The sequence below is a fragment of the Dasypus novemcinctus genome, chromosome 9 (genome assembly GCF_030445035.2).
Source record: "Dasypus novemcinctus isolate mDasNov1 chromosome 9, mDasNov1.1.hap2, whole genome shotgun sequence".
In the NCBI taxonomy this organism is placed as follows: domain Eukaryota; kingdom Metazoa; phylum Chordata; class Mammalia; order Cingulata; family Dasypodidae; genus Dasypus; species Dasypus novemcinctus.
In genome coordinates this window covers 79306357-79321773 of record NC_080681.1, presented here as the reverse complement: position 1 = coordinate 79321773, position 15417 = coordinate 79306357, and the positions used below count along the sequence as shown (strand labels likewise).

General features: G+C 40.3%; 1 protein-coding gene across 2 annotated transcripts in view; it reads left to right on the top strand.

Moving 5' to 3' along the window:
* The window catches only part of SCP2 (sterol carrier protein 2), a 156659-nt gene that overhangs the window by 72489 nt on the left and 68753 nt on the right, over positions 1–15417 (top strand). For both annotated transcript variants that reach the window (XM_058303572.2, XM_023591836.3), the window contains exon 11: positions 284–391. In XM_058303572.2, the coding sequence (XP_058159555.1) occupies positions 284–391 (108 nt within the window). The remainder of the gene's footprint in view (positions 1–283; positions 392–15417) is intronic.

Below are 15417 nucleotides of genomic sequence, written 5' to 3'. Positions count from 1 at the left end.
ATTTGAGCATGAATTTCTCTTATATTCAGAGCAATCTTAGAAGCCTGAGAGCCTTTAGGAGCTGTGTTTCATGCAGAAAATGTTCTGAAATTATTAGCCTTTATTATTCTTTATTTGTTACCTAACTTTTAAAAGTGCTTTTTATCAAATTTATATCAGTTTGAACTGTTAAAAAATATTTACTCCAAGAAATTCTTTATTGTAATCTGGAAAGAAAACAACAACATATAATTTGTTCCAATGTTATTTTTGACATTTGTTAATATTGTTTTTCCTTCCATAGGACAAGGTGGAAAACTGGTTGATAGTGGAGATACTACTTACGGAGGAAAGTGGGTTGTGAACCCTAGTGGTGGATTGATTTCAAAGGGACACCCACTAGGAGCTACAGGTAATAGTTCAAACAGATTTCATTAACTTTTTGTAATTATTCTTGGTATAAGTGTGAATTATTCAGTCACTGATTTGAGTTAAAGATGGTATTCCCTAAGCTTGGTAACTAGTTCTTTAAATGGTTGTTTAGTCACAGTATTTTCAATTTTCCTTTACATTCAGTAAAACAGATTAATTTGTGAGATAGCTATACAACTTAACTAACAGGATGTTGCCAAATACAGATCTTGCTAGACTGGCTAGATAATAGTCATTTGAAATGAGCACATTAATTTATATGTCGTTGTATACATATATGGTTGTTGCATAGAATTTCTTTTCTCTTGAGATAAATGACCTAGAAGTTATGAAATATGAATTTTTACCATTGACTATCCTGACTGGCCTTGTGACTATTTCAATTAATAAATCATTAGTTACTTAATCATTTAAACTCTTATTTTCCTTAATTGTAAAATGAAGAAATTGTACAATTTCTAACATAGCTTTGAGCACTAAAATTCTTTGATCTGATTTTATGAAAATAGGTGGGTTTTGTGTTTTTTTCATGTTGTCTTATAGAAATTAATTTAGTAAGATTTTATACATTCTCATAAGTTCCAGAAGATAGAAGTTAAAATTAATAGTGCTTTCACTGGTTTATTTCTGTTTATCATTCAAATTTAGTAAGCTCATAATCTAGTAGAGTAGATATATATATATAGAGAGAGAGAGAGAGAGAAAGATAGAGATGGAGTCTCACAACTACTTGTCCCTTCTGTTTTCTACTTGTCCCTTCTATTCTTCGGTTCCTTTTATTGCCCCTCTTTTTACTGCCATCTTTGTACTTAGGTATGTTTCAATAATCTCTTTTCTCTCTTCTATTGGATTGTTTATTTAAAAACTATTTTTAGTGTTTGTTTTAGGATTTACAACATGAACCTTTACCTTATCACAGTCTACTTTCAAATGATGTTATACCATTCCATGTAAAATGTAAGACTTTTATAACAATGTGTTTCTATTTTACTGCCTTTTATTCTTTGTGCTATTTTTGTCATATATTTGCTTCTAAATATATTATAAACCCTGCAATGTACTATTATTATTATAGTTTTGAACAACTTAATATCTTTCAAAGAAATTTTAAAATGAGGGGGAAAAAGTGACATCAGCAGGAATGATGGAATAGGAAATTTAAAAACCCTCTCCTCAATTAAAGCAAGAAGATATTGGCAAAAATTGTCGAAATCAATTTTTTTTCAAACCTTTGGAAATTAACCAAAGGCATACAACAATCCAAAGAATGTTTAAGAAAAATAGCTGAATCTTGGTAAGAACATTGAGCTTTTTAACATTTTTAACTTGCCCTGATTCCAGTCCCTTTCCCCAGCTCCATGGAAGCCTTGAAAATCAGCAGCCCATAATCACAGTGAAAACTAACACCTTAGTGATCACTGTATAAATCAGAACAGGGCTGCAGTTCGTTCAAAGCCCCATTCTCAGAGAATTCGTATTACTTGACCTGTATGACATTTCCCTGGAAAACCCTCTTTTTTTAAAAAAAGATTTATTTTTATTTATTTCTCTCCCCTTCCCCCACATTGTCTGCCCTCTGTGTCCATTCGCTGTGTGTTCTTCTGCGTCTGCTTACATTCGCGGCACCAGGAAACTGTGTCTCTTTTTTGTTGCATCATCTTGCTATGTCAGCTCTCCGTGTGTGTGGCACCACTCCTGGGTGGGCTGCCCTTTTTTCACGTGGGAAAACCCCCTTCTTAAGGCTTGTCTTTATTTAATCTGAAACAGTTCACCCACTGCAGAACAGTCTTCCCTGAGATTATTTGTTGAAAATATCAGTGGCAATTGTTTAAACTGCCTGAAGCTGTGGTAACAATTACAGCAAACAACAAACTAACCAAAACTTAAGACGAAAAGTTGGATAATGAGATGTCCATAGAGGGTTTTGAAAAGCTCTGGCATATTCCTGGGAATCTCGAAGGCCACAAGCATGCCCTGGGCTGTACACACGCTCAGGAAAAACCTGAGAAGGCCCTAAGTCTTACCTCTGGCTAACTTTAAGACTCTTTGCAAGCAAGAAATGGAAGATAAAGTGGAGTTATAAACTGTCTGGCTGAATGCCCCAATTGCTCACAGAGCCCCTCAGCAAAGACTCCTAGTTTTTATTAGTTTTAAGGAAATTAAATTTAAGTGGTCATTAGCTGACCACTAAGCTAAGCAAATAGAAACATCAGTGGCCACATGTGACAATGAATACAAACTACAGAATGAATTCAGGAAAGTTGCTAAGCAAACAACAAAACAACAACAAAAGTAAACACTGTTTGAAGTTGCCACATTATTTTAAATGTCCAGTTTTCAAAAAAAAATATGAGAAATACAAATAAACAAGAAAGTTTGCCCAGTATATAGGGAAAAAAAAGCCAGTGAAAATTATTCTTAAGGAAGCCCACACATTGGATTTATTAGACTAGGGGTTTTTAACCTTTTTGGTTCCATGGACCCCTTTGCCAGTTAGGTGAAAACGACAGACCCTTTCTCAGAATGTAGCAACAGATAGTTTTGTGACACTCAATATTGGCATATCTTTAAGTTTTAGGATTATTCAAAATTATGTTTTACAACTTTCCCATAACCTAACACAGTTTAACATCTGTTCAAACAGTCATTTTTGGCAAACATTTAGAAATTTGAGTTTTCGCATGGCTTCATAAAACCACCTCTGTCATCCTTACCAACCTTTTTTTTTTTTAAGATTTACTGCCCACCCCGCCCCGCTGTTTGTTCTCTATGTCTCTTTGCTGAGTCTTCTTCATCCATTTCTGTTGTTGTCAGCGGCACAGAAATCTGTGTTTCTTTTTGTTGCGTCATCTTGTGTCAGCTCTCTGTGTGGGCAGCGCCATTCCTGGGCAGGCTGCACTTTCATTTGTGCTGGGCGGCTCTCCTTATGGGGCACACTCCTTGCGCATGGGGCTCCCCTACGCGGGGACACCCCTGCGTGGCACAGCACTCCTTGCGCGCATCAGCACTGCACATGGGCCAGCTCCACATGGGTCAAGGAGGCCCGGGGTTTGAACCGCGGACCTCCCGTGTGGTAGACGGACACCCTATCCACTGGGCCAAGTCCGCTTCCCCTTACCAGCCTTTTTGTAGGCAGTTTTCCATTGCACTCAGAAACACTACATCAAAATAAAAATCATACCAAGCCCACACTATACTGTACCAACATGTCCCCACAAGAATAATGTTTTTTGAACTTTCAGTTCAAGCTCACGGACCCCCTGACTTTCTACAGACCCCTTGGGGGTCCATGGACCCCTGGTTAAGAATCCCTGTATTAGACAAAGACTTTAAAAAATCAAGGTTTTTAAATAAATTCAAAGAACTAAAGGGAATCATCTATAAAGAATTAAAGGAAATAAGAGAATGATGTCTTACCAAATAGAGGTTATCAGTAAAGAGATAGAAGTTGTAGAAAAGAACCAAGCAGAAATTCTGAAGTTGAAAAGTACAATAATGAATTAAAAATCAACTAGATTTTAGAGGGACTATATTAGTTTCTTATCTGCTAAAATGAATATCATACAATGGGTTGGCTTAACAGAAGGAATATATTGGCTCATGGTTTCGGAAGATAGAAGGCCTGCTAACTCCTGGGTATCAGTTTCTTCTGGCTGGCTGGCAGTCTTTGGGGTTCCTTGACTTTTCTGTCACATGATAGTGAACATGGCATTGTCATCTCCTTTCTCTTCTGGATTCCATTCACTTTCAACTTCTGTCTGCTCCCCATGGCTTCTTTCCATGTCCAATTTCCTTTGTGTATAAGGACTTCAGCCATATTGGAATAATCCCACCCTTATTCAGTTTGGGCACACCTTGACTAATAAATTCTTCAAAGGTCCTATTTACAAATGCCATTAGATTTCAAAGTGTGGAATTGATGTTATGTTTTGATTTCTGGGTCAAAAAGGTGGCAGCCCCACCCTTTCCAAGTGCTTGCACAGCAGCCGTGCTCTCCTTGAACACTGGGGTGAAGTGTTCCACCCTTTCTGCGCCTTGGGATGATGGCTGGGCCCTCCGCAAATCCTGGTACATAGACCGCACCCTCTGTGAGCACCAAGGTGGTGGCCAGGCTTTCTGCAAACACCTGAGACACAGGCCCACCATCTCCACACACTGGGGTGGCAGCACTCTCCCTGAACAACGAGGCTCACCCCCTCCAAGCACCAGGGCAGATCACCTGCCCCCTCCAAGCGAGGGGCAGACCTGCCATTTCCATACACGTGCGTTGCCCCAATCTCTTGGTATGATGAGATCTTTTCAGTCTAGACCTTTGCTTCCTTGAAATTATTCTTCCTTTAGTTCATCCCTCCTCTGTCCCTTTCAATCCAGACTGGCAATGGTTCCGTTCATCCAGATTTCACAAAATTCTAGTTGGCTTTGTATGGAGTGCATAGGGGGATACAAACCACCAGAACCTATTTTTCTGGAGTATATTATCTCCAAACCACCATAGATTTTCTTGTACATAATTTAAAAAAAATTTCCCCTTCAGAGTGTTCATTACTAGTATATAGAAATACTTCTGATTTTTCACATTGACCTTGTATCCTGCCACTTTGATGAATTTATTAGCTCTAGTAGCATGGTTGTAGAGTTTTCTGGATTTTCTATGTATAGAATCCTGCCATCTGCAAATAGGGAAATGTTTACGTCTTCCTTTCCAATTTAGATGTCATTTATTTCTTTTTCTTGCCTAATTGCTCTCACTAGAACTTCCAGACATTGTTGAATAACAGTTCTTAATCTTAGAGGGAAAGCTTTTAGTCTTTCTCCATTAAGTAGTATGTTATTAATAGCAGTGGATTTTTTTTTAAGATTTATTTTTAATTTGTTTCCCTCCCCTTCCCTGCCCCAGTTGTCTGCTCTCTGTGTTCATTTGCTGTGTGTTCTTCTGTGTCCCCTTGTATTCTTGTCAGTGGCACTGGGAATCTGTGTCTCTTTTTGTTGCATCATCTTGCTGCGTCAGCTCTCCTTGTGTGCATCGCCACTCTTGGGCAGGCTGCACCTTTTTCACACTGAGTGGCTCTTACGGAGTGCACTCCTTGTGCGTGGGGCTCCCCTACGCAGGGAACACCCCTGCGTGGTACAGCACTCGTTGAGCGCATCAGCACTGTGCGTGGACCAGCTCATCACACAGGTCAGGATGCCCTGAATTTGAACCCTGGACCTCCCATGTGGTAGGCAGACGCTCTATCCGTTGAGCCAAATCTGCTTCCCAGCAGTGGGTTTTTCATGTGTGATCTTTATCATGTTGAGGAATCTTCCTTCTATTCCTAGTTTTCAACTGTTTCTATCAAGAAGGGCTGCTGGATTTTATCAAATGCTTTTTCTGCATCAATTGAGATGATCACATAGTTTTTTCTTATTTGTAAAATGGGGATAAAATATACTAACTACTTTATAAGGTTCTGTATTAGTCAAAGTTCTCTAGGGAAACAGAAATAATAGGAGATATCTGTAAATAGTATGAGATTATATAAAATTGTCTCACACGACCATAGGGATGCACAAATCCAAATTCCTTAGTGCAGGTTTCAAGCCAGGGATTCCGATGAAGGTCCTCAATGAGTTCCCCAGGAGACACTATCAGTCTAAAGTAGAAATGGAAATTCTCTGAATACTAAAATCACTTTTCCTTTAAGATCTTCATTTGATTGGATGAAACATCACTCACTGCTGATGACAAGCTCCTCAGTTGATTGTAGATGTAGCCAGCTACTTATGCAGTCAACTCATTGATGGTTAAAGTCCATAAATCCCCTTGTATTGCAATTATCCCAGTGCTTTTTGGCCAAACAACTGGGCACCATTGCCTGGCTAAGTTGACACATTAGCTGAGCCATCACAGGTTGTTCTGTTGATTAAGTGCGGAAATATATCTATATAAAGTACAAAGAAGGGTCTCCAAAACAGAGGAGGAACACAATAGTTGCTAGTATTCTCCTCCTACATTTCTAAAAAGGAAGCCGTAATGAGTCCAGTTAACTCTTAGATTCTGATAATAGAACCCTTATTTGTATCACAATATGAAAAATAATTTACAAACCATGTCAGAAAAAGAATATTCCTTAATTTATAATGAAGTTAATTCTTCCTCTAGTCTGACAGTCTCAAGTCATCAATTTCTCTATGTAAATATTGTGCCCAATGCTATGAAAACATTATTTTAAAAATCTTATGGGAAGCAGCTGTGGCTTAAGCAGTTGAGCTCTGGGTTACCATATGGAGGACCCAAGTTCAATCTCCGGGACCTCCTGGTAAAAAAAAAAAAAGAAAAAAAGGGTCCCAGCCCTTCATGGAGAGGTGCAGGCACCCCGTCCCACCCTCACCACTGTGGGGTCAAAGCAACACACCAAAAAGACAATGATGCAACCAGGTAGAAGGAAAAAAAAAAGTTTTCTGCCTTTGATAACTAAACTTTTTCTTTAATCCCTTGAAAAAATTAGGTCATACTTCAGTGTTGATTTTGTTGTTAATGGGACATAGAGAAGTCAGGATAATAATATTTTAGTAATATGGTCACTGAAGCCTTACTGCAATCACAGGTTATATGAGAGGCAGTGACTTAAATTCTCCTTTCTATATAGGAAACCTCTGTTTTACCAGATGAATGTGACATTTCAGCGAGCTGATTTTTTTGACATATAACTTTTTTCTCCTCTGAAAGAACCTTTGTTTATAATAATTTGCTTGTTTGAGACATTTTTGTTCTGGCACCTACTGAAACACTCAGAAACCATGCTTTATAGTAACAGTATGGTTTTTCATATCCATATTATTTTGAAAAATAAGGTATGATTTTCCTGGAATAAAATACATAGTTCTTAAGTATTTAGTGCAATGAGGTTTTATTTTATTTTTTATGGTTTTTTTTTAGGGTCAAGCTAGGGGGTTGAGGAAGGGGTGGGAATGGGGTCTGATGTTGGCAAACCAGCAGTGACCTCCCAATCTCGCAGCTGCAGAAGTCTATGCAATGAGTTTTAACACTAGATACACTCATGTAACCACTGGCCAAAACAAGGTATAGAACATTTTCCATCACCCAGACATTTCCATCATGTCTCTTTCCCTGGTGCCAAACACTTGCCTCCTATTTTCTCACCCTCTACCCATAGCACCAAGGTAGCACTTTCTGACTTTTTTCACCATAGCTTAATTTTCCCTATTTTTTTTTTTAATAATTGGAATCATACTGTATGTATGTATGAATGTATGTGTGTGTGTATATATATTTATGTATACTCTTTTATGTCTAGCTCCTTTTATTCAGTATAATATCTATAAGAGTCATCCAAATTGTTCTTGTATCAGTAGTTCATTCTTTTTCATTGCCAGGTAGTAATCCATTGTTTAAATGTACCAGTTTGTTAATCTACTTTTCTTTTGATGAACATTTTAGCTATTTCCTGTTTGGGGCTATTATGAATAAGACTGCTATGAACATTTTGTACAAGTCTATTTGTGGAAATAAGTTTTCATTTCTCTTGGCTTAATATTTCTTAGTGGAATTGCTGGGTCATAGCTCAGATGTATGTTTATAAGAAACTGGCAAATAGTTATCTAAAGAATCATTATATGCTTTTATTGTGGTAAAATATACTTAATATGAATACCATTTTAACCATTTTTAAGTGTACAATTCTGTGATATTAAGTACACTGATAATGAAGTATAATTTTCACTACTACCTTTTCTAGAATATTTTCATCATTGCAAACAGAAACTTATACCCATGAAGCAGTGATTCCTCAGTACTCCCCTCCCTAGCCCCTGGTAACTACTGTTCTGCTTTCTGTCTCTATGAATTTGCTTATTCTAAGTATTTCATGGAAAAGAAATACTTGTTTGTCTGTGTCTAGCTTATTTTATTCAACGTGATGTCTTCAAAGTCTTCCATGTTGGAGCATATATCAGTACTTAATTTCTTTTTACAGGTGAATAATATTCTATGGTATGTATATACCACATTTTCTTTAACTGTTCATCTGTTGATGGACATTTGGGTTGCTTCTACCTTTTTTTCTTTTTTTTTTTTTAAGATTTATTTGTTTATTTCTCTCCCCTTCCCCCCCACCCCGGTTGTCTGTTCTCTGTGGCTATTGGCTGTGTGTTCTTCTTTGTCCGCTTCTGTTGTTGTCAGCAGCACGGGAATGTGTGCCTCTTTTTTTTTTTTTTTTTTTTTTTTTTTAATTTTTTATTTTTTATTGACTTTGTAATAATATTACATTAAAAATATATATGTGAGGTCCCATTCAACCCCACCCCCCCCACCCCCCCCTCTCCCCCCCCCAACAACACTCGTTCCCATCATCATGACACATCCATTGGATTTGGTAAGTACATCTTTGGGCACCTCTGCACCTCATATACATTGGTTCACATCATGGCCCATACTCTCCTCTATTCCATCATGTAGGCCCTGTGAGGATTTACAATGTCCGGTGATTACCTCTGAAGCACCATCCAGGGCAGCTCCATGTCCCGAAGACGCCTCCACCTCTCATCTCTTCCTGCCTTTCCCCATACCCTTTGTCCATTATGTCCACTTTTCCCAATCCAATGCCACCTCTTCTATGTGGACACTGGATTGGTTGTGTCCATTGCACCTTTATGTCAAGAGGAGGCTCAGATTCCACCTGGATGCTGGATGCAATCCTCCCATTTTCAGTTGTAATCACTCTAGGCTCCATGGTGTGGTGGTTGTCCTTCTTCACCTCCATCTTAGCTGAGTGTGGTAAGTCCAATAAATCAGATTGTAGGTGCTGGAGTCTGTTGAGGCTCAGGATCTGGCTATCACATTGTCAGTCCAGAGATTCAAATCCCCTAAATATATCTTAAACCCCAACATTAACTGCACCTCCAGCACATTGGCATGAAAGTCTTATGAAGGGAGATCCCATCTGAGTCCAGATTCATCACACATAAACACCATTTCCAAAGAGGGGCCATCTGCCCTGGTAGTTAACCCCATCGTGTGTGCCTCTTTTTGTTGTGTCATCTTGCTGAATCAGCTCTCCGTGTCCGGCACCACTCCTGGGCAGGCTGCACCCCTCTCACACTGGGCGGCTCCCTACGGATTGCACGTGGGGCTCCCCTATGCGGGGGCACCCCTGCGTGGCAGGGCACTCCCTGCGTGCATCAGCACTGCGCGTGGGCCAGCTCCACACGGGTCAAGGAGGCCCCGGGTTTGAACCGCGGACCTCCCACATGGTAGACGGATGCCCTAACCACTGGGCCAAGTCCGCTTCCCTGCTTCTACATTTTAACTATTATGAATAATGCTGTTCTGAACATTGCTATACAGATATCTGTTTGAGTCCCTGTTTTTAATTCTTTTGTATATATAACCTGGAAGTAGAATTGTTAAGTCATATAGTAATTCTGACTTTTTCTGATGAAGAACCAAACTTTCTTCCACAGCATTTGTACCATATTACATTCCTACCAACAATACTCAAATGTTCTAATTTCTCCACATCCACACTAGCACGTGTGATTTTTGTTTTTTTTTTGTTATTAATAGCCTTCCTAGTGGGTATGAAGTGGTATCTCATTGTAGTTCTGAGTTGCCATTTCTTTAGTAGATAATGATATTGAGTATCTTTTTGTGTGCTTACTGGCCATTTGTGTATTTTCTTTGGAGAAATGTCTAGCAAGGTGCTTCCTCCATTTTTTAATTGGGCTGTTTGTCTTGCTGTTGCCTAGTTGTAGAGTTCTTTATCTATTCTGAATATTATTTACCCATTTTGAATTAATTTTTATTTATGATTTGAGGTAGAAACCCAGATTTGTTCTTTGACACATGGATTTCCAATTTCCTCTTTACCAGTTATTAAAGAGACTATTCATTCCCTATTAAATAGACTTGGCACCCTTGTTGAAAATCAATTGGCCGTAGATATATGGGTTTATTTCTGGAATCTCAGTTCTATTCATTTGTCTATATACCTGTCCTTATGCCAGTACCATACTGTTTTAATTACTGTAGTTTTGTATTAAGTTTTGAAATCAGGAAGTGTGAGACCTCCAACTTTGTTCTTTTTAAATAAATTTTTGGTATCCAGGGCCCCTTGCAAGGATCTGCTTTATGGATCTGCTTTTTCACTTCTGCAAAAAATGCTGCTGAAATATAGGTAGGAATTACATTTAATCTGTAGGTTGCTTTGGGTGGTATTGACATCTTAACAATATTAAGTCTTCCAATCCATGAGCACTGAATTTCTTTCCATTTATTAGGTCTTACTTACTTTCTTTCAGCAATGTTTTGTAGCTTTCAGTGTACAAGTCTTTTGCCTCATTAGTTAAATTTATTATTAAGTATTTTATTCTTTTAAATGCAGTCATAAATGGAATTTTCTTAATTCCTTTTCAGATTTTTCATTAATGGCATATTGAAAGGTAACTGAATATGCTTGTTGCTCAGGTACCCTAAAACTTTGCTGAATTTGTTTATTCTAGTAGTTGCTTGCAGTTTCTTTAGATTCGTTATATAAAGGATCATGTCATTTGTGATTAGAGATAATTTTACTTCTTCTTTTCCAAATTGGATGCTTTTTATTTCTGTTTCATGAATAATTGGTTTACCTAGAATGTTCAATACAATGTACATTAGCAGTGGTGACAGTGGGTATTTTAGTTTGCAAAAAGCTGCTGGGAGCAATATACCAGAAATCGGTTGGCTTTTATAATGGCAATTTATTTGGTTAGAGGCTTTACAATTCTGAGGCTGTGAAAATATCCAAATCAAGGTATTATCAGGGAAGCAGACTTGGCACAGTGGATAGGGCATCCGTCTAACACATGGGAGGTCCACATTCAAACCCAGACCTCCTTGACCCGTGTGGAGCTGGCCTACACACAGTGCTGATGCGTGCAAGGAGTGCCGTGCCATTCAGGGGTGTCCCCACGTAGGGGAGCCCCACACGCAAGGAGTGCACCCCATAAGGAGAGCTGCCCAGCGTGAAAGAAAGTGCAGCCTGCCCAAGAATGGCACCGCACACTCGGAGAGCTGGCACAACAAGATGACGCAACAAAAAGAAACACAGATTCCCGTGCCGCTGACAACAACAGAAGTGGACAAAAAGAAGAACACGCAGCAAATGGACACAGAGAACAACTGGGGTGGGGGCGGGGGGAGGAAGGGGAGAGAAATAAATTAAAAAAAAAAGCATCATCAGATGTCACATGTATTCCTTTTTCTTTTGCTGAATAATAATCCATTGTTTATATGTACCACATTTTGTGTATCTATTCATTGGTTGATGTACGCTTGGGTTGCTCCTATCTTTTGGCAATTGCAAATAATGCCCTGTAAACATTGGTATACAAATATCTAAGTTCTTGCTTTCTAATCTTTTATGTATATACCTACAAGTTTGATTGCTGGGTCATATGGTAATGTTTTTTTTTTTTGTCTTTATTTTTTTTAATGCTACATTAAAAAAATATGAGGTCCCCATATATCCCCTACCCTCCCTCACCCCACTCCTCCCCCCATAACAATAACCTCCTCCATCATCATGAGACATTCATTGCACTTGGTGAATACTCTCTGAGCACCACTGCACCTCATGGTCAATGGTCCACACTCTCCCACAGTCCACCCAGTGAGCCATGGGAGGACATACAATGTTCAGTAACTGTCCCTGCAGCACCACCCCGGACAACTCCAAGTCCCGAAAATGCCCCCACATCACATCTCTTCCTCCCACTCCCTACCCCAGCAGCCACCATGGCCACTTTCTCCACACCAATGCCACATTTTCTTCGATTAGTAATCACAATAGTTCATGAATAGAATATCAGTAAGTCCACTCTAATCCGTATGCTATTCCTCCATCCTGTGGACCTTAGAATGGTTGTGTCCACTCCACATCTATATCAAGAGGGGGCTTAGATTCCACATAGATGCTGGATACAATTCTCCTGGTCAGTTGTAGGCACTCTTGGCTCCCTTGTGTGGTGGTTGACCTTCTTCACCTCCATGTTAGCTGAGTGGGGTAAGTCCAATAAACCAGAGTGTAGGAGTTGCAAGTCTGTTGAGGCCCAGGGCCTGGCTATCACATGTTCCATCCAGAGATTCAGGTCCCCTGGGTATATATTAAACCCCAGCACCAACTACAGTTCCGGTAAAAGTAACAGGAGAGGCTTGTGGACAAAGATCACATCTGAGTCCAGCTCCATCACACAGAAACACAAACTCCAAAGTAGGGCCAACTGACATGGCACTGAACTCCATCTGCCATGACCATAGAACCTGTGGGTCTCTGTAGCCCTCAGAAGAACCAATACCTGGGGTTGTATCTACTTTTATCTGTTTCTGGGACTCTGCTGAGGTGTGCATAAAGGCAACCCCTCTGATAACCTCCCGGCTCTTTTTGGAGAGTCATAGCCATATAAACTCATTTGTCCTTTCCATTTCCCCCTGTTATTCAGGTCAAAAAGCATTTTTAACTCCTGGTATTATATGTAGACTGAGATATTCTGCTGGTCCGAGTTGACCCTTTTATTCAAGGTCATTTTCTAGTTACATCATCAGCTGGTACTTGGTAGTAATCCCTCGGCACCAGGGAGGGTCATCCCCGGGAGTCATGTCCCACACTGGGGGGAAGGCAACACATTTACATGCTGAGTTTGGCTTTGAGACTGGCCACATTTGAGCAACACGGAGGCTCTCAGGAGGTAACTCTTAGGCACCCTGCAGCTCTAGGCCTTGTTCTTATTTCAGGTGCACAGGCTCACAAGCATAATCATTAGTATCAAGGGCTCATTGTTGGGCCTTCCTTCTTTTTTGATCTTTGCCGTTGCACTTGGGGGATTGTTGCTGTTCCTTTAGAGACTGTGATAGAGCTCCCCTGGCTAGGAACTCAGCACGCCCTAAGTTGTTGTTTTTAATTGTAACCACTATGAAAATATCCAAACATTTTTATGTACCCTGGATATATGCCTTGGAGAATTCCCTGCCAACCATGTGTCCCCTGTCAATAACATCTCACCCCAGTATTCCTCCCCTGCCATTGTTGAACCTCTCTGTGATCCAAAACTTCTTAAAAAATGAAGCCCAATATATTGCCAGGTTCCATTAATAGTAAAATGGAATATAGTAATGAGTTTAAAGGTTAGATATAGAATACATATTTTTCTAAATTAATATGGCAGTTCTATTCTTAGTTTTCTGAGGAATCTCCAAACTGTTTTTCCACATCAGCTGTACCATTTGACATCCCCACCAGCAATGAATGAATATCAGAAAAACAAGAACACTCATTCACTGCTAGTCGGGGTCATGTTTTTTTCATCCAATCTGCCATTCTCTGACTTTTAATAGGAAACTTTAATCCATTTATATTTAAGGCAATTACTGATAAGGAAGGATTCACTTCTGCTGTATTGCTATTTTAAGCTTTGTATGTGTTTTTTTTTTAAGATTTATTTATTTCTCTACCCTTCTCCCCTCCCCCCAGTTGTCTGCTCTCTGTCCGTTCACTGTGTGTTCTTCTGTGACTGCTTCCATCCTTATTGGCGGCACCAGAAATCTGTGTTTCTTTTTGTTGTGTCATCTTGTTCTGTCAGCTCTCCGTGTGTGCGGCACCATTCCTGGGCAGGCTGCACTTTCTTTTGCACTGGGCAGCTCTCCTTATGAGGCGCACTCCTTGCGCATGGGGCTCCCCTACATGGGGGACACCCCTGTGTGGCACGGCACTCTTTGCGCGGATCAGCACTGTGCATGGGCCAGCTCCACATGGGTCAAGGAGGCCCAGGGTTTGAACTGTGGACCTCCCATGTGGTAGGTGGATGCCCTATCCTTTGGGCCAAGTCCACTTCCCTTGTATGTGTTTTGTTCCTCAATTACTGCATTGCTACTTTTTTTTTTTAGTTGAGTTTTTGTAGTATGCCATTTGGATCCTTTCGTTTTTCCTTTTTTATACATTTTTAAAAGTTAGTTCTCTTAATGGTTATCTTTGTGTTTATCTTTAACACCTTTTTTTTTAAGACTTATTTTTTAAGAAAGATTTATTTATTTATTTCTCTCCCCTCTCCCTCCACCCCGGTTGTCTTTTCTCTGTGTCTATTTGCTGCGTCTTGTTTCTTTGTCTGCTTCTGTTGTTGTCAGTGGCACGGGAATCTGTGTCTCTTTTTGTTGCATCATCTTGTTGTGTCAGCTCTCTGTGTGTGCGGCACCATTCTTAGGCAGGCTGCACTTTCTTTCGCGCTGGGCGGCTCTCCTTATGGGGTGCACTCCTTGCGCATGGGGCTCCCCTATGTGGAGGACACCCCTGCATGGCACGGCACTCCTTGTGCACATCAGCACTACGCATGGGCCAGCTCCACATGGGTCAAGGAGGCCCGGGGTTTGAACCGCGGACCTCCCATGTGGTAGACGGATGCCCTAACCACTGGACCAAGTCCATTTCCCCCTAAAGGGCTTACTTTATTCCTCTCCCCTTCCCCTCCACCCCCTACCATTGTCTGCTCTCTTGTGTCCATTTGCTGTGTGTTCTCCTGTCTTCGCTTGCATTCTTGGTGGCACTGGGAATCTGTGTCTCTTTCTGTTGTGTCATCTTGCTGTGTCAGCTCTCCATGTGTGCGGCACCACTCCTGGGTGGGCTGTGCTTTATTCATGCTGGGTGGCTCTCCTTGCAGGGAGCATTCCTTGCTCATGGGACTCCCCTACGTGTGGGACACCCCTGTGTGGCATGGCACTCCTTGCATGAGGCAGCACTGCGTGAGGGCCAGCTCATCACATGGGTTAGGAGGCCCTGGGTTTGAACCCTGGACCTCCTATGTGGTAGGCAGATGCTCTTATCAGTTGAGCCATATCCCCTTCCCTATCTTTAACATCCTAAACTAATAACAAAGTACTTTGAATAATACCAATATAGTTTCATTGGTATATACATACTCTATTCCTATATTTATCCCTCCCTCTTTATAATGTTATTTTCTCGGATTACGTCTTTATAT